The following is a 20,227-nucleotide window of genomic DNA, read 5'->3' as shown; positions in this document are numbered from 1 at the left end:
TGTAAATTTTGACAAATAACTCCTGCCGTTGGATTCTCACCCCAGAGGACGTTTTTTTAAAAAATAAAATTAATAATGAATATAAACTGAGCTGTAAGTGTAATAGATGAGAACTTGTTCAGCTTTTCCTTCAAACTGTGGGCACAAATTTTGGCATTATTTAAATAATTCCTTTTAAAAGCGTAATTAAAGGCATGATAAAGTAGTCCACATCCCGTAAACACTATGATTTCATGACCTCAGTTTAGCATCTCATGACATTAAGCTACGCGTGAGTAAATGTTGGAGCACAAAATAAAAACAGAAAGTAAAGGTGTCACTGTTCCTTTCTCTATCCATCATCAACACAGACCATCAGAACCTGGAGAACATCAGGAGAGCACCACACCTTTCTCCTTACCAAGCCAGATGGACTCTATTCCTAAATCTAACCCTAACCTCAGTAACCAAAACTAAACCTTTTGGCCCTTTTAGTTTTTGAAATAAAAGCTGCTGTTTTTTTAAAACTGTCAGACTATTCATTTACCTCATTTACATTTATCTCTTTCAGTCAATGCTTTTATCCAAAGCAACTTACAAGTGAAACTAATAATTAAGTTACTAATTATTAATATTATTATTAATTATAAGTATTACTGTGCCATTATTATGGTTACTTTATTTAAGGCAACACTTCAGTAGAGAATCATTTTAAAGTCCTTCATGTCTGAGTTAAAACAGGAAGAACTGACATAACCTCACTGCTATCTTGTGGTGATGCTACGTGATGACGTCTTAATAATATTTTCTTAATAATGTTTTTCAGTGAATGTGGTGTCATTTAAATTTATGATATAGTCACATAAATAATAATCTGTATTTCATTTTATAGTAGTTGTAATTGAGGAACGGATAGCAGTGAATTTCCTCAGTCACATTACGACTAATTCATTCTGTGCGATAGTGACATGAGTGTACATACTAGCTAGAGAAGATGATAAAACGTAATGATCTGTAGACAAACAAGCCTTTTGTTTTTATTATTGTTTATGTGCCTGGACTCTGGAGGTTCAGAAGATCATATTGTTAAGCACTGATCAGGTCTCCTAAACATTATTGCTGAGTTTAATTAATGTGATGTCTCCAGTTTGTTTCTACATTTTTAACAATATAGCAAGTAGCAGAATATTCTCCAGTTCCCAGAATGCCTTGTGGCCTACAAACATGGCTGTACAAACAACTATATAAACCCTTGTGTAAAGCCTATGGACATGTCATTGTTTACCTATTTACATTTTGTTGAACTTATATATTTTACTTAAGCGAAATTTCTGCCCTTAATTTGGATTAATTCACAATTAGAATGAATTCGTGTGGAATTATAGAGACATTCTATCTTTCCTTCCATCCATCTTTCCCTTCAGAAAATAAGAAGCAGCTTCTTCATCATTCAGGTTAATTAACCATGAGATTAATAAACTCTACAGGACACAGAAGTCTGTTTCTTTGTCTCATTTTCTTTATTTAAATGATCATCATGTAAATATGTTATAGAATCAGATGATTAAAATGCTGAAATTGACATTTTCTGTATCAGTCCAATCCTGAAAACAATAAAATTAAGAAGTAAAGGTCTCAGAGTTATTAAAATTATTAGTGTAGCTAATATACAGGAAACAGATTTATTGTTTAGTGAGCAGTGTGATGTTAAACGTGATTGCGTGGACAGGGTGTATCATGAGCTGTGAATAGAATAGTATTGTTATAGAGCTTTTTACAGTAGAGAATGTTTCAGAGCAACTTTACAGACATCATCAGAGCTTTAGAGCCCAGTGAGTGAAACGAGGACCACAGTGGAGCTCCTGCAGATGGAGCTCAGGAGGAAGCAGGAGAGACTCAGCAGAGGGAAATATCCTGCACATTATTCCCTGATTCTCACATCACATACTCTACTGCATCAGGAATAGAACAGTTAGTTAATGCTCATGATAAGGAAAGCAATAAGAACATCTATATATGAGTTACACAAGATTACAGATCTAAAAATGTCATTTGAAGTGAGTATACAAAGATTTGAGTGTATTTTTACCGAAAATATTTTGGGTGAGATAGACTTTCATTACATATTAGCTACATTAGCATCTAAAGAAGTAAAGACCCTCAGCTGATCAACTACATTTTGAGGAAAGAGACATTATAGACAGCTAAATGAAAAATACAAATATTACCTTAGAAATATACTGAAATAGAAACTTAGTGTAAAGAGCTTTTTCCTTCACCATCCCTTTAATAGTGAACTCTCATTAAACTTCCCAGAGTCAGCGGTGGAAATTCCTTCAGTAACTGTATTTCCTCACTATACTAAAGTATTATTTTGGTGTATTTATACTTTACGTAAGTGTTATTAATTATATTTTACAAGAAAACGTAATTTTTAATTTATTTAATTTTCTTTTTACACTTTCAAAGTACTTGTTGAACAAATCTGTTGTTCTTTCCCCCAGTCAGTGTGTCGGGTATTTCCCCCTCGCACTGAGTGCGGAACTGCTTTCAAACAAACCTCGTCTTTTAACAGGTTTAAATAAGTCATAAAAGTTTCTTTTCACAGGAAGAAATCACAATAACTGAATTTCATCAGTTAAAAACATTTACTTTTTACTACTTGACTACATTACAAAAAACATTTTAAACTTTTTTTTTTTTTTTTTTACTTTTTTTGACAGGATACTTCCACTTTTAATTGAGTAAGCTACTGACACATTATCTACACTTTCACTTAAGTATAACTTCTCAGTACTTTTTCCACCTCTGCACAGTTTGATCATATTACTCTCACTAAAATAGCTACTTTCAGTTTGAGATTCAGCTAAAGGCTTAGAGTTCTCTTTTTTATGTAGTGTTATTTTCTATCTCCTTGTGAAACACCTTTCCATCTGGCTGCTCTCTCCATTTCAATGTGATGTTCTCTGCCATCCCATGATCCTTTAGTTTCTGCTTGATCTGAAAAACAGGACTTTTATTACTAAATAATCCAGAATAGAGACATTAGTCTCCTGTGAAAATGCTGTAAAAATGCTACAGAACAGTGCGATTCTGATTACAATCTCACGTTCTGGCTGCAGTACTGAGAAGGAGGATGTTATATTATTATTATATTATATATATTATAAGTGGAGTCTTGAGGAGGATAAGAGGATGAGACTCACCTGCTCTAAGATGGCCACCTTTACTGCAGGATCATTCACATCCTGATTGGACCGGACTTTCACCCTTAGGATTTGTTGTTGTCCCGTGATTACTGAATGTAGAAATGTAAGCCACATAAAAACACAAACATGAACACACAAACTTACATTCAAAAGCAACTGATCTAAATATGAGACTGAATAAAACTTGAACTCACCTGAGTAACAGAAGAAAGGCATTATGGCTGAACACTGTGCATCAGAAACCTGATCATTATAAAAATAACCACAGTTTTCATTCCACAGGGCATTATCAGGTTCTCCAGGCATCCAGCTGATGGTAGAGAAGTTGGTTTGGTCTATCCACTTCCAGGAGTCTCTGAACAGACCAAACCAAGTCCAGTCAGGGGTCAGTCCCATTATAACTGAGTTTTCTGTTTCATCTCTAGCACTGGCCAGATCTGTATGATGCGTTCTGCAGTAAGCCTGAGCTTCATGCCATGTAAAGGTATTAGAGATGTAAATGTAGCTCTGATTGCCAGTTTGAGTGTCTGTGAGAATAAAAAAACATGATTACCACTTGTTGATTATAAGTTGTAATGGGGTAGTAAGACACCCTGTAATCAGGATGAGCATCTTAACAACCCTCTTATTCAGAGCGCCAAAGAATGAACCCAATAGCAGAGTTTGATTAGTCAAAATGAGTGAAGTGAAGTTGGGCTTGAACCTGGTTCTTATGATTGCAAATACATTTCTCTGGAAATAGAAACTGTTATTGTGTTAGAGTGTTTTATTGAAAATGATCAGATGATCAAATGATCCTCGATCTGGTGTCTTACCTCAGGAGCTCCGCCAAGCTGACCTAAAAATTTCTCGATTCTTATATTAATCTAGTCCTATTTCTTAAACTGTTTATAGTATTTATAGTAGCTGATAGTATATTATAATATTCTCATTCGAAACGCTTTTTATAACACTAGTTTTATTTTATTTTGTTCTAGAACACCCGCTTCTAGCCGGTTAGCCCATTAGCATCGCTAGCCCGTTAGCACAGCTACCACAAGTTTGTTTACGCTTCTCACCGATTATTTCTGTTACACTACTGCTCTAAAACACCATGTCGGTTGTGTGTCTGCCTTTGAGTGCAGGTGAGGATACACCCGAGCTGCACTCGGTGGATCTGGAGTTGGAGGCCGTGGAGAAACAGATCCGCGACCTACAGGTGAAGCAGGCCCAGCTGCGACAGCGGAAAGCCGCGCTGGAATCGTCCCGGACTGACGCTCACCTGTCCCAGGTAAATCCGCGGCGGGAAACAAACACTCCCAAAACCTCAACTCCGCGTATTTCTCTGTCCAGGCCTAGTGCACCAAGGTCGCGGCCCGCCCAGGTTTCGTTCACTCCGGCGCCGGGGTACCACGGAGCCTGGATGCAGCAGCAGCGGAAGACACGAGCCAGGACCCGGGCGAGGACCTCTCCCCCTCCGCCGCCACCCGTTTTCGAGATCTCGACCAGGAACCGCTTCGCTCCACTTCGCGAGTCGGAAAGCGACGCGGTGATCATCGGAGACTCCATCGTCCGGCACGTCCGTGCTACCACGGCTAAAGGTAAGGTGCGCACTCGCTGTTTTCCTGGTGCTCGTGTTCTCGATGTCGCTGCACAGGTACCCGCGATACTGAATGGGAAGAACATCGGAGCTGTGGTCCTCCATGCTGGCACGAACGACACCAGGCTGAGGCAGACGGAGATCCTGAAGAAGGACTTCAGAAGCCTGATTGAGAAGGTACGCAGCACATCGCCCACGACGAGGATCATCGTGTCAGGACCGCTTCCCACGTTCCAGCGAGGAATTGAGAGGTTCAGTAGGCTATTTGCTTTTAATGAATGGTTACAGTCATGGTGTCAAGACCAGAAATTACCCTTTATTGATAACTGGAATATTTTCTGGGAGCGTCCTAGGCTCTACCACACTGACGGCCTGCACCCAAGCAGAGCTGGAGCAGCGGTCCTCTCGGACAACATCTCTAGGACACTACGCACCATCTGACTGGTAAGCCATACCTTAGATTGCAATTATAATGGCCACTGTCCAACTCACCAGACTGATACAATTGGCTTAACCCAACCGTCTGCTAGCTGCCTAGAGTCGTCACCTAGGGTACATAGCATTGAGACTGTGTCTGTTCCCCGTGCTGTATTAAAATTAAGAAAGAATAAAGTCTGTTTTAGCAATTTAATAAACATACCTACATTAGATAATAATACTGAGAGTGCAGCCTGCACCTCTACTCTAAAGCTAGGTTTGCTAAATATCAGAGCTCTTGAGTCTAAAACGCTCTTAGTTAATGAACTGATCACGGACCAGGAGTATGACGCGTTATGTTTAACAGAAACGTGGATTAGGCAGAACAATTATGTTGCATTAAATGAAGCTAGTCCGCCCGCTTATAGCTACATACATCAGCCTCGTTTAACCGGTAGAGGAGGAGGCGTCGCAGTTATTCATAAGGATAATCTGACCATCATACAGAAACTAGGACAAAACTTTAATTCATTTGAAGCACTTTATAGTAACATAAGTGCAGTCGCTAATGATAAGTCATCACAATCCCTTCCGTTAGTTATTATCTACAGACCCCCAGGACCGTACTCTGAATTTCTTAGTGAATTTACAGATTTCCTATCAAACCTAGTTGTTTCTGTGGACCGAGCGATAATTACTGGAGACTTTAACATTCATTTTGAGAATATAGGCAACCCGCTGAAGATAGCGTTTACATCCATACTTGACTCATTGGGAGTCAATCAGTGTGTTGTAGGATCCACACATAAAGCAGGTCATACGTTAGACTTAATATTATCTTTTGGAGTTAATATAACAGATATAGTGATAATCCCGCAGTCTGAGGCAATATCAGATCACAGTCTGATTTCGTTTTGTGTGTGTCACAGTAGCATTGTACACACAGAACCGCGCTACCGATTTAGCCGTACAATAACACCTGCGACCGCGCAGAGCTTTATTAATCACCTACCAGAATTATCCGCTAATATAGGGTCACCTTCAGACCCTTTAGAACTCGAACAGGCGACAGAATTTTTAGAGTCGACATTCCGCTGTACCTTAGATAATGTAGCCCCACTTAGAAGAAAAACAATTAAAGATAAGAAACTCGCTCCGTGGTATAGTGACCACACCCGCTCTCTAAAACAGAACGCCCGAAAGCTAGAGCGTAAATGGCACCAGACCAAACTCCTAGCGTTTAAAATAGCATGGAAAGACAGTATTTTAGCCTATAAAAAAAGCTCTAAGGCAAGCTAGGTCCACTTACTTATCAACGCTTATAGAAAATAATAAAAGTAATCCTAAATTCTTATTTAACACCATAGCAGAATTAACTAGGAATAAGACATCGACAGAAATTTCCACAATAACAGCATACAAAAGTAATGATTTCATGAAATTCTTTGATAGCAAAATTAAAAACATTAGGCAGGAGATACAGGCCCAAAGTCCAAATTATACAATAGACTGGGAGGATAGACTAACCATAGATCAGAGCTTAGAAAGTTTTACTCCTCTTGAAGAGAATGATTTAATCTCGCTCATCTCTTCTGCTAAATCATCAACCTGTCTATTAGATCCGGTACCAACACGTCTTCTCAAGCAAATAGTTGGAACCGTAACTGAACCCCTGCTTAAAATAATTAACTCCTCACTGAGCAATGGGTACGTTCCAAAATCACTTAAATTAGCTGTTATTAAACCACTAGTAAAGAAACCAGACCTTGACCCTAACGACTTAACTAACTATAGGCCGATTTCAAACCTTCCCTTTCTATCTAAAATACTAGAGAAGGTAGTAGCGCAGCAGCTAATTTCATATCTACAAAGTAATAATATCTATGAACTTTATCAGTCAGGTTTCAGGCCCCACCACAGCACAGAGACAGCATTAGTCAAAGTAGTCAATGACTTGCTATTAGCCTCTGATCGGGGTTGCATTAGTCTATTAATTTTACTCGACCTTAGCGCAGCGTTCGACACTATCGACCATAATATCCTTCTTCACAGACTGGAAAAGGTCGTAGGAATTAAGGGCTCAGCCCTCGACTGGTTTAGATCTTATTTAACCGATCGCTATCAGTTTGTAGATTTAAACGGTGACCACTCAGCACGTTATCGAGTAGAATATGGCGTTCCGCAGGGTTCAGTCTTAGGCCCACTGCTTTTCACGTTATACATGCTCCCTTTAGGTAACATAATCCATAAACATAATATTAGCTTCCATTGTTATGCTGATGACACACAGTTATACGTCTCAGCTAGGCCAGATGAGAATAGCCAGTTAAAGAAAGTTGAGGCATGTGCGATAGACATAAGAGACTGGATGCTAAGCAACTTTCTCCTGCTAAACCCAGAAAAAACAGAGGTTCTGGTACTGGGACCACAAGCCGCTAGAAGTAAGTTTAGAGATCACACTGTTACTTTAGATGGTCTCTCTGTTTCAAGTAGTCTAACAGTAAAAGATCTCGGTGTGATTATAGACTCTAATCTCTCATTTGAGGCGCATGTAGATAATGTAAGCAGGTTAGCATTTTTCCACCTCAGAAATATTGCTAAGATTAGAAATATACTTTCGCTAAGTGATGCTGAAAAACTAGTCCATGCATTTATCACGTCCAGATTAGATTACTGTAATGCTTTACTATCTGGATGCTCATCTAGATGCATAAATAAGCTTCAGATAGTTCAGAACGCAGCAGCGAGGGTCCTGACTAGGACTAGGAAGTATGAGCATATCACGCCAGTCTTATCTACATTACACTGGCTCCCAGTAAGATTCCGCATCGATTTTAAAATATTACTCCTAACCTATAAAGCATTAAACGGTCTCGCTCCGCAGTATTTAAGCGATATGTTAGTACCTTACGTTCCGCCGCGCCTACTTCGCTCTAAGGATGCAGGCTGTCTATCAGTACCACGCGTTGCCAAAACCACGGCAGGGGGCAGAGCTTTCTCTTACCAAGCCCCAAAATTATGGAATAGTCTCCCAGTTAATGTACGTGAAGCAGACACGGTCTCAGTGTTTAAGTCGAGGTTGAAGACTTATTTATTTAACCTAGCATTTAGCGACTAGTGTTTTTATCAAAGGAGTAGATCTGGGGGACTCGTGGATGTTGAGTTTTATCTCCACACGGTGACTGTGAGTGTACCTAACCACTTTCCTTCTCCTTCTGCCGAGCTACACTCCTGAGCTGCCGGTGATCCAGACCTCCCCCCCTTCACTCTGGACCTGTCCACCGGCAATGCTTCATACTGCCACGAAAACGCTTCAGCTGTTTTCCATGGACTACACCAACACACATTGTGCTCACACACACGCACACTACAGTGTAAACCCATATGAGGATGGGTTCTCTGTTGAGCCTGGTTCCTCTCAAGGTTTCTTCCTATCACCATCTCAGGGAGTTTTTCCTTGCCACCGTCGCCCTGCTTGCTCATCAGAGACGGCACACACACACACTTCACTTTACTTTTGTTTGTGTAAAGCTGCTTTGAGACAATGACCTTTGTAAAAAGCGCTATACAAATAAAAATGAATTGAATTGAATTGAATTGAATACAAATGCTCTAACACACTGATACACCAGGCAGGAATGCTAGAAAGGCCTAGAGAGTGCAGACAGAATAAAGTGAGGAATGGAGTGCTCATCTGCAGCGATCAAACCCAGATCCTCCCTGGTAGAGGAGAGCACCCTACCAAGTAAGAGCGGCTGACATTACAGGAACCAAAACAAAAATGTGGCAAAATATAAACCACAGAGGGCAAAACAATAGTGAGAGGGAGTACGAGACAGCCAGCTCCTCGGTCCACCAATCTCTACTCAGAAAATAAAATACCGTTTACTAGCCTCTTCTAAACAGAAGACTCTGAGTGTTTTACCCATGTGCATAAATAGGCTGCGACCAGTTGCAGTAATGCCCGCACTGCAAGATGGGTGATGTCGGTCTTACGGGAATAGACTGTTAGCAGAAGGAGGTCTAAGTGCATCAAATGTCAAAGTTCGTAAGGATCAGTTGTTTGTTTCACCCCATTAAGATGTGGTATTGATCATATTTAGAACACTGTTAAATTCAATGAGAACACTAACAACACACTGTTGACAGTGTTTTTATTAGAACAACATTCTATACTGACAAAACAAATGCTGTTCCTTACCATCAAAGCACACGATGGGAAATAGGTACGTACACAGTTCATCAAACCAACCACTCAGACTTATCACAGCACACTCATCACGTGCATAGTAGTTGTCAGGCTGTTCTGGATACCACGTTCTCATACTTCCCAGTGGCTCATTTCCAAGAGACCAGCGCCAGCTGTTGATGTCATTGTACAGTCCAATCCAAGCAATGGAACTGAATTGTTCACTCTGTATTTCATTCTGAAGTTGAACCATGTCATCATTACTTGCGATGATAGCCAGGTCAGTGTGTTCGGCTTGGCAGTAAGCCTGAGCCTCACTCCATGTTTTCTCCTGGTGGATCAGATAGTACTTACGAGAGACAGACTGGACGAGGGGGACGACTCCTGTGGAGGAGAGTTTTAAAGGTTTTATGTAATGTTAGCTCTGTGTCAGAAATTTTAATTATAATTCATTTAAAATGTTTCTGTATGATTTTTTCCTCTTTTTTTCCTGAGTGTAAATCATGAAGCTCTACATTTTATTTCTGTTTATAAAAACATCTACGTAAACTTCATATATCTGTAACTAACTACATCTAGTGCTGTGTCCCCTATAAATATTATAACTCATGTTGCTAGAAGTGTCCTGTATCAGACAGTAGGGCTACCAGTTTAGGAGGATGAAGGCTACCAAGTGCCCCCTTTCTGTAAATCATCACCAACACACACACACACACACTTCTCTCACCTGTGAAAAACAGGAGTATGAACAGATGCTGCTCCATCATGTGTTGAAACTCACTAAGAAATAAGAAATGTGATTATAAAAAGTGACTCCAGTAAAACTGATAACTGCAAGTATCACTTCACTACATATCACATCACTACACATCAATATACATCACATCACTACACAACACATCACTACACATCACATCACTACACATCACTACACATCACATCACTACACATCACTACACATCACATCACATCACTATACATCACATCACTACACGTCACTACACGTCACTATACATCACATCACATCACTACACATCACATCACTACACATCACTACACATCACTTCACATCACATCACTATACATCACATCACTACACATCACATCACTATACATCACATCACATCACATCACATCACTACACATCACATCACTACACATCAGTACACATCACTACACATCACTACACATCACTTCACATCACATCACTATACATCACATCACTATACATCACATCACTACACAGCACATCACTACACATCACATCACTATACATCACTACACATCACATCACATCACTACACATCACATCACTATACATCACATCACTATACATCACATCACATCACATCACTACACATCACTATACATCACATCACTACACATCACATCACTACACATCACATCACTACACATCAGTACACATCACATCACTATACATCACTACACATCACATCACTATACATCACTACACATCACATCACTACACATCTCATCACTACACATCACATCACTACACATCACTATACATCACTACACATCACATCACTACACATCACTACACATCACATCACTATACATCACATCACTACACATCACATCACATCACTACACATCACATCACTACACATCTCATCACTATACATCACTACACATCACTACACATCACATCACTACACATCACATCACTACACATCACATCACTACACATCACTATACATAACTACACATCACATCACATCACTACACATCACTACACATCACATCACTACACATCACATCACTACACATCACATCACTACACATCAGTACACATCACATCACTATACATCACTACACATCACATCACTATACATCACTACACATCACTATACATCACTACACATCACATCACTACACATCACTACACATCACATCACTATACATCACATCACTACACATCACATCACATCACTACACATCTCATCACTATACATCACTACACATCACTACACATCACATCACTACACATCACATCACTACACATCACTATACATCACTACACATCACATCACTACACATCACTATACATCTGGTCACTACACATCACGTCACTACACATCACTATACATCACTACACATCACATCACTACACATCACTACACATCACGTCACTAAACATCACTACACATAACATCACAACACATCACATCACAACACATCACATCACTACACATCACATCACTACACATCACATCACTACACATCACATCACTATACATCACTACACATCACTACACATCACTACACATCACATCACTATACATCACATCACTACACATCACTCTACATCACGTCACTACACATCACTACACATCACATCACAACACATCACATCACATCACTATACATCACTACACATCACTACACATCACATCACTACACATCACTACACATCACATCACTACACATCACTATACATCACATCACATCACATCACTATACATCACTACACATCACATCACTACACAGCACATCACTACACATCACATCACATCACTACACATCACATCACATCACTATACATCACTACACATCACATCATTACACATCAGTACACATCACTACACATCACTACACATCACATCACTACACATCACTACACTACACATCACATCACTATACATCAGTACACATCACATCACTACACATCACTACACATCACATCACTACACATCACTACACATCACATCACTACACATCACATCACTATACATCAGTACACATCACATCACTACACATCACATCACTATACATCACTACACATCACATCACTACACATCACTACACATCACATCACTACACATCACTATACATCACATCACTACACATCACTATACATCACTACACATCACATCACATCACTATACATCACTACACATCACATCACTACACAGCACATCACTACACATCACATCACATCACTACACATCACATCACTATACATCACTACACATCACATCATTACACATCACTACACATCACTACACATCACATCACTACACATCACTACACTACACATCACATCACTATACATCAGTACACATCACATCACTACACATCACTACACATCACATCACTACACATCACTACACATCACATCACTACACATCACTACACTACACATCACTACACATCAGTACACATCACATCACTACACATCAGTACACATCACATCACTACACATCACATCACTACACATCACTACACATCACATCACTACACATCACATCACTACACATCACATCACTATACATCACTACACATCACATCACTACACATCACATCACTACACATCAGTACACATCACTACACATCACTACACATCACATCACTACACATCACATCACTATACATCACTACACATCACATCACTACACATCAGTACACATCACATCACATCACTATACATCACATCACTATACATCACTACACATCACATCACTATACATCACATCACTATACATCACTACACATCACATCACTACACATCACATCACATCACTACACATCACATCACTACACATCACATCACATCACATCACTACACATCACATCACATCACATCACTACACATCACATCACTACACATCACATCACATCACTATACATCACTACACATCACATCACTACACATCAGTACACATCACATCACATCACTACACATCACATCACTACACATCACATCACTATACATCACTACACATCACATCACTACACATCAGTACACATCACATCACATCACTATACATCACATCACTATACATCACTACACATCACATCACTATACATCACATCACTATACATCACTACACATCACATCACTACACATCACATCACATCACTACACATCACATCACTACACATCACATCACATCACATCACTACACATCACATCACATCACATCACTACACATCACATCACTACACATCACATCACATCACTATACATCACTACACATCACATCACTACACATCACATCACTACACATCACTATACATCACTACACATCACATCACATCACTATACATCACTACACATCACATCACTACACATCAGTACACATCACATCACATCACTATACATCACATCACTATACATCACTACACAGCACATCACTACACATCACATCACATCACTATACATCACTACACATCACATCATTACACATCAGTACACATCACTACACATCACTACACATCACATCACTACACATCACTACACTACACATCACATCACTATACATCAGTACACATCACATCACTACACATCACTACACATCACATCACTACACATCACTACACATCACATCACTACACATCACTACACTACACATCACTACACATCAGTACACATCACATCACTACACATCACATCACTACACATCACTACACATCACATCACTACACATCACATCACTACACATCACATCACTATACATCACTACACATCACATCACTACACATCACATCACTACACATCAGTACACATCACTACACATCACTACACATCACATCACTACACATCACATCACTATACATCACTACACATCACATCACTACACATCAGTACACATCACATCACATCACTACACATCACATCACATCACTATACATCACTACACATCACATCACTACACATCAGTACACATCACATCACATCACTACACATCACATCACTACACATCACATCACTATACATCACTACACATCACATCACTACACATCAGTACACATCACATCACATCACTATACATCACATCACTATACATCACTACACATCACATCACTATACATCACATCACTATACATCACTACACATCACATCACTACACATCACATCACATCACTACACATCACATCACTACACATCACATCACATCACATCACTACACATCACATCACATCACATCACTACACATCACATCACTACACATCACATCACATCACTATACATCACTACACATCACATCACTACACATCACATCACTACACATCACTATACATCACTACACATCACAATACATCACTACACATCACATCACTACACATCAGTACACATCACATCACATCACTATACATCACATCACTATACATCACTACACATCACATCACTATACATCACATCACTATACATCACTACACATCACATCACTACACATCACATCACATCACTACACATCACATCACTACACATCACATCACATCACTACACATCACATCACATCACATCACTATACATCACATCACTACACATCACATCATTACACATCAGTACACATCACTACACATCACATCACTACACATCACTATACATCACTACACATCACATCACTACACATCACATCACTACACATCACTATACATCACTACACATCACATCACATCACTATACATCACTACACATCACATCACTACACATCACATCACTACACATCAGTACACATCACTACACATCACATCACTACACATCACATCACTACACATCAGTACACATCACTACACATCACTATACATCACTACACATCACATCACTACACATCACATCACTACACATCAGTACACATCACTACACATCACATCACTACACATCACAGCACATCACTACACATCACATCACTACACATCACATCACTACACATCACATCACTACACATCAGTACACATCACTACACATCACTATACATCACTACACATCAGTACACATCACTATACATCACATCACTACACATCACTACACATCAGTACACATCACATCACTACACATCACAGCACATCACATCACTACACATCACTACACATCACATCACTACACATCACTACACATCACTACACATCACTACACATCACTACACATCACATCACTACACATCACGTCACTATACATCACTACACATGATTCTATCTGAAGATAAACTTAGACAGACCAAGAAGAAGACAAAACAACAAGGAAAAACAGACCAAAAAAGAGATGAATAACAAAGAAAAGAAACAAACTAATAGGAGATAGTGTACAACAATTTGTGGGAAGGGAGCATCGAGATCGAGGACATAAATGTGCGACTGTTGGTCAAATTATCACAAAATTAACAAGAAAAAAATAAAACTCAGAAATTATTTCATTACACACACACACACACACACACGGTATTAGGAGATATCAGCTCCCAAGTATGTCAGCAAAGGGTCTAAATGTGATTCGTTCCTGTTTTTAATGGCTGCTGTGAGTTGAAGACGTTAAGCCAGTGAGGGAGGATATTTTAGTTCTGTCTTTCCAGTTGAGTAATATAACATTTTTGGCAATTGTTAATGATGTTATTATAAATGGTTGGTATTGTTGGGGTATTTAAAGTGATGATGGATCACCCAGTATTGTGATGGAGGGGCAGTGTAGGATCTCACACAGCCTGTTCAGGACACGACCAGAGAGCATGAAAATAATCATCTATGGAATTAGGGCAATGTTTACAATATTTACATTTGCTATTGCTTAAACTCATATGATATAACTTATGTGTGTATAAATGAGTTTTAGTATTGAGAATATATTATTGGATATGGTTTTCCAATTTATTACTGTGTTCTTCAGGATGAGAGCCGATAACCATTTTTCTATTGGGAAGTCGTCATAATTTAATAAGTGTTTATACACTTGTGATGTTATTTTTCTTGATTTGACTTTATTGAGATTTTCATGGAGCTCTCGTGGCCATTTATAGTGTTTAACACTTTTTTAGAAATAATATTTTAAACTCTCAGTACTAGATTTATTTGAATTTTGCTACAACACTTTGGCTTTCTTAAGAAAGGCTTGTGTAAATACAAGAAGCAAAGAAAATTTAATTAAAAATCATAATTTATATAAATAAATTAAAATGATGTACACAGTGTAAACGATGTAGAACTCACAGTCATGTTTTTAGTGTTTTACATTTAACATTAACAGGATGAACAGTATTCAGTATACACTTACAGTATTGTATTTCTATTTATATTTGTATTTTCAATCAGCACTGATGTTCAGGATTGGGTTCAAGTTCTTCTAATAGTCACATGTTAAATAGGATAACAACATTAAACTGTTTTTAACATGATCTGTACAACAGAAAAATCGTAAATGCTAATCTAATAATGAACTATTTATTAAACTAATCACAGGAAATGCATTAGTGAATAAGAGCGTTCAGCTCAACACTACTCTGTGTCCTGTGTTAAGTAGTCAGATGTTCACAGCTGATAATTTATGATTATTAAGACTATAAGACTCACAGCACAGCTGGTGGAAAGTGTTTTTTTAATTCTGTTTTTTTTTTTTAAGTGAACAATAACAACATTAAATGTTTTATACATTAGAGACTTTTCATTACTGTAGTAATCTTCATAGATTTACAGTCAATTCATTAGTAGTCACTGGTTATTTAATGTGCTTTTCATAAATACCTTGTGTTGACCTTCTAATATTTTACTGTGTAAACCATTCGTAGATTTTAAACTCAAATTGAAAGTGTTATATAAATAGAGATCTCACAGAGCATTAAAATATCTAATGTAAATTTATCAGTGGATCTGATTCTTATGCTGCAGTCTGTGTTTCTAAAACATTGATCCATGAGTCTCTTTTAAACTGTAGTGTAAAGATGTCTGCACAAACCTGCTCACACAAACGTACTAAAAACATTAATTATCACACGCCAAGCTCTATAAAACATTTCCCTTATTAAGTGTTAGGAAATAACTGAAGTATGTGGGTAAAGTAGTGAAACATACCTGAAATGTGCAGAAGGTAAACTGTCAGTGTTGAAGCTTTTATAGATCTTAGTGTTTTTCAGAGAAATTCTGCAGAGTCTGACTAACTGAGTTACTGTTTATCTTCTTTTAGGCTTGATGACTAAATGCAAACCACCTCCTCCTCCTTCTTTTGTTTTACTTTACAAAACAGATTGGATGGAAATCTGACATGGGCAGGGCACGACTAAAAAAAAAGAGCAATAGAGATGTTTTTCAAATTGTCTTTAGTGTGTAATGTGAAAACAAATTGTTCAGTTTAGTTTTAATTATTATTTAATTATTATCATCAGGACAGGTTTGGGAACAACAAGGTCAGGACTGACACAAATCTAACACAGTGTAGGATTAAAGGCTTTATATCATGGATCTACACTCATTATCCCATCATAATGAAGTGGGGAGATAAATAAATATAGTTTGCAAAATTATTTAAAAATAAAACCATAAAAATTGTGAGTCCGTAAGTATTCACCCCCATTAGTGTGAAACTAAATTAGATCTGGTGCAAGAGTTGAGCCAGAGGAGGCACTGCACACCCACAACTACACATGGCTTAGACATATGAGTTATAATTTCTAGCAAGTCTAACATTTATTTTTTCTTAAACAGTTCATTTTTAAAAAACAGGTTTTACTGTGAAATTAATCTGGCTGATGATATTACACTTTTTTTTGTGTCCTCTGTGATAAAACTCTCATAGACAGACAGCAAGAAACTTGAGACGAAAGAGTTTCTATGACTTTGTTTTTACTGCAAAACCAGAATTTTGCATCACCTGTTCATATGCTGTTTTCTGTGCCTTAGCGGTTTAAATATAGGACATTACTGAATCAGTTACAAGGAGCTCAGTTACATGTTTAATCTCAGCTGTTGGAACAGACAGGGGAAGTTCAGGACAGAGAAGAGTATTGTTGTAGATCTTCCTTGTGGCTTGATAGCTAGTGAGTAGAGCAGTGCTGGAGCTTCAGAGGGAGTGTGGTGCAGCCGGGTGTGATAAGTGCTTTAACGTAGGTGGGCACTGGTCTGTTTTTTGCTTGGTATGTTAGTATCAGTGTTTTATATCAGTGAGAAATTGGCAAGATTCATCCAGCTGCATTCTGGATCAGGTCACAGGGTGTGCAGGGGCAGACCTGATAAAGAAACAGATACAGGGAAATGAAGGAAGCCCAACATCAGCCAGTGTATGTGTGTTAGCAGAATCCAGCCAATTTCAGAAACACAGTGGAATAGAGTGTGGCATGGGGAGGGAGAACCGCTAAACCACGCTACCTGCTCGTATTCACGGGTCTGCAGGTGATGAAACAGTCAGCATTGTGAAAGAGCTCAAAGAGCAGAGAGAAACCACTCATTAACAGAGCATTTATCTAATAACCAGAGAGTTCCTGTGCCTCCAAATGTTTAGGAATACACTCATTACTGGCAGGAAGATAGGAAAAAGGAGTCTGTTACCAGCTTTGGTACGCGCGCACACACACACACACACACACACACACACACACGCATACACAAAACAATAGAATATCCAGGTTTTAGATTAATTAATGGATTAAATAATTAACTGTGTAGGATTTTAGAAATTATTATTTAAAATAAAAATAATAAATCATTGTGTATTTACCCTGCCTGTCCGGTGTGTGATGCAGCCATGATGACCTCGCTAGGGACAAGATGACGGTCCTTAAGCAGACCCAGCACACACAAGTGGATGATGAAGGTTGTTCAGTGGAAAAGGCTGAAAATATTATTAAGATGTCAGTATGTAGCATCACACAATGATTTTGAAATATGAAATGTTGGCTGACACCGGGACATTTTTGTCATTTCCTCAGGAAAAGAAGAAAGTGATTTATAATTATCTTTTATATTAATTTATTATTAATGCTTTTTTTTTTGCTTTAATGTTATGTAAAGTGGTAGCTCTGTGTTCAGTAGGTTGGTAATTAACAATGAGCTTTTCACATTAAATATTTTGACAGTAGAAAATGTCCTTAGATGTCTTTGGATTGAATCCTATCTAAACCCTGTGGAATGACTAGAAGACGGCTGTGTACAGGAGATCCCCTCGCTATCTGATAGATCTGGAGCAGTTTTGCAAGGAAGAGTGGAATAAAATGACCAGATGAAGATGTGCTAAGTTGGCAGACTGTTACCCAGAAACACTGAGTGCTGTAGTACAAGGGAAAAAGTGATTTAACAAGGTATTAGTTAAGGGGTGTGTACACTTACCCAACCAGTTTATTGTAAGTTTTTATTTTTCTTTTATTTGTTATTTACTTAAATTTTTTGGTTGCTATATCACACTAAAGATGAAAAAAGACCTGCAATAATTTATTTTGGTTTAATTTTTTTTACATCACAAAAAGCTTTTAACAGGGGTGTGTATACTTTTTATATCTGCTGTAATTACATTACACACCTTCACATGGAAAACCAAGCCAGTCTAAAGAGAGCTTTAGAAATATAATTTTGAGAAGCTGAAGCAGAGTGTGTGTCTGAGGAAAAACATCACGCTGAGCCAAAATTGATACAAATCCATTTAAGTTTGTATTTCGAAAAAGTTGGTGAATTAACCATCTGATCATACAGTGAAACTGTGACACAGTAACAACCCTAATGTGAAATATTCCAGATCTTTGTCTAAATTGCGGCTGTTTGTAGTTCTTTTGTAGTTTGTAAAAGGAAACTTTTCTCCTTATTAAGAGTTAAACAGCTCGAGTGTTGAAGTGTATTAGAAGAAAGCTGAAATTTAAAGCTAATCACTGGGCCTAATTTATCAGCCTGGGTACGAATGGATTTATTCATAAACTGTACAAGGACTTACACAAGAAATCTGGCATTAATGAAAATCCTGTAATTTTGGAAAAATATTCAAACTCGATCTGTGTTACTGAGCATGTAATTTTATGCATAAGACAACTAACTAATGTAAACCTCGATTTTTTTGGCCTGTATATAATTTGCAGTGAATTATTGCACTTTTATATATGACTTACAAATGTATAGTAAGTTTAAATAATTTATGTAGCT

At 38.2% G+C, this 20,227-nt stretch overlaps 2 protein-coding genes across 10 annotated transcripts in view; one reads left to right on the top strand and one right to left on the bottom strand.

Annotated features, from left to right (window-relative positions):
* Window positions 1-1,495: 1,495 nt before the first annotated feature.
* LOC113528801 (putative C-type lectin domain family 20 member A) overlaps window positions 1,496-20,227 on the bottom strand; it is a 30,175-nt gene continuing 11,443 nt past the window's right edge. For 2 of the 3 annotated variants that reach the window (XM_026917524.3, XM_026917526.3), the window contains exons 2-7: window positions 18,819-18,932; window positions 10,101-10,153; window positions 9,386-9,757; window positions 3,383-3,715; window positions 3,186-3,277; window positions 1,496-2,979 (exon numbers count right to left, since the gene is read on the bottom strand). In XM_026917524.3, the coding sequence (XP_026773325.1) occupies window positions 2,869-2,979; window positions 3,186-3,277; window positions 3,383-3,715; window positions 9,386-9,757; window positions 10,101-10,153; window positions 18,819-18,847 (990 nt within the window). In that variant the 5' untranslated portion in view covers window positions 18,848-18,932 and the 3' untranslated portion in view covers window positions 1,496-2,868. Of the gene's footprint in view, window positions 2,980-3,185; window positions 3,278-3,382; window positions 3,716-9,385; window positions 9,758-10,100; window positions 10,154-17,179; window positions 17,293-18,818; window positions 18,933-20,227 lie in introns of those variants that run through there. The other variant, XM_034302540.2, reaches the window with a different exon arrangement.
* On the top strand, window positions 3,977-8,991 carry LOC128317881 (uncharacterized). 7 transcript variants are annotated; one of them, XM_053231864.1, is made up of 3 exons: window positions 3,977-5,018; window positions 5,121-5,211; window positions 8,408-8,991. In XM_053231864.1, the coding sequence occupies exons 1-2, from the start codon at window positions 4,282-4,284 to the stop codon at window positions 5,206-5,208; spliced, it is 825 nt and encodes a 274-aa protein (XP_053087839.1). In that variant the 5' UTR covers window positions 3,977-4,281; the 3' UTR covers window positions 5,209-5,211; window positions 8,408-8,991. The 7 variants fall into 7 exon arrangements, with proteins under 7 accessions (XP_053087839.1, XP_053087840.1, XP_053087841.1 ...); XM_053231865.1 differs by having other exon boundaries at window positions 8,502-8,821; XM_053231866.1 differs by lacking the exon at window positions 8,408-8,991 and adding an exon at window positions 8,317-8,335.

Source organism: Pangasianodon hypophthalmus, chromosome 30 (genome assembly GCF_027358585.1).
Source record: "Pangasianodon hypophthalmus isolate fPanHyp1 chromosome 30, fPanHyp1.pri, whole genome shotgun sequence".
Classification (NCBI taxonomy): Eukaryota; Metazoa; Chordata; class Actinopteri; order Siluriformes; family Pangasiidae; genus Pangasianodon; species Pangasianodon hypophthalmus.
This window is presented reverse-complemented; position numbering and strand designations above follow the sequence as displayed.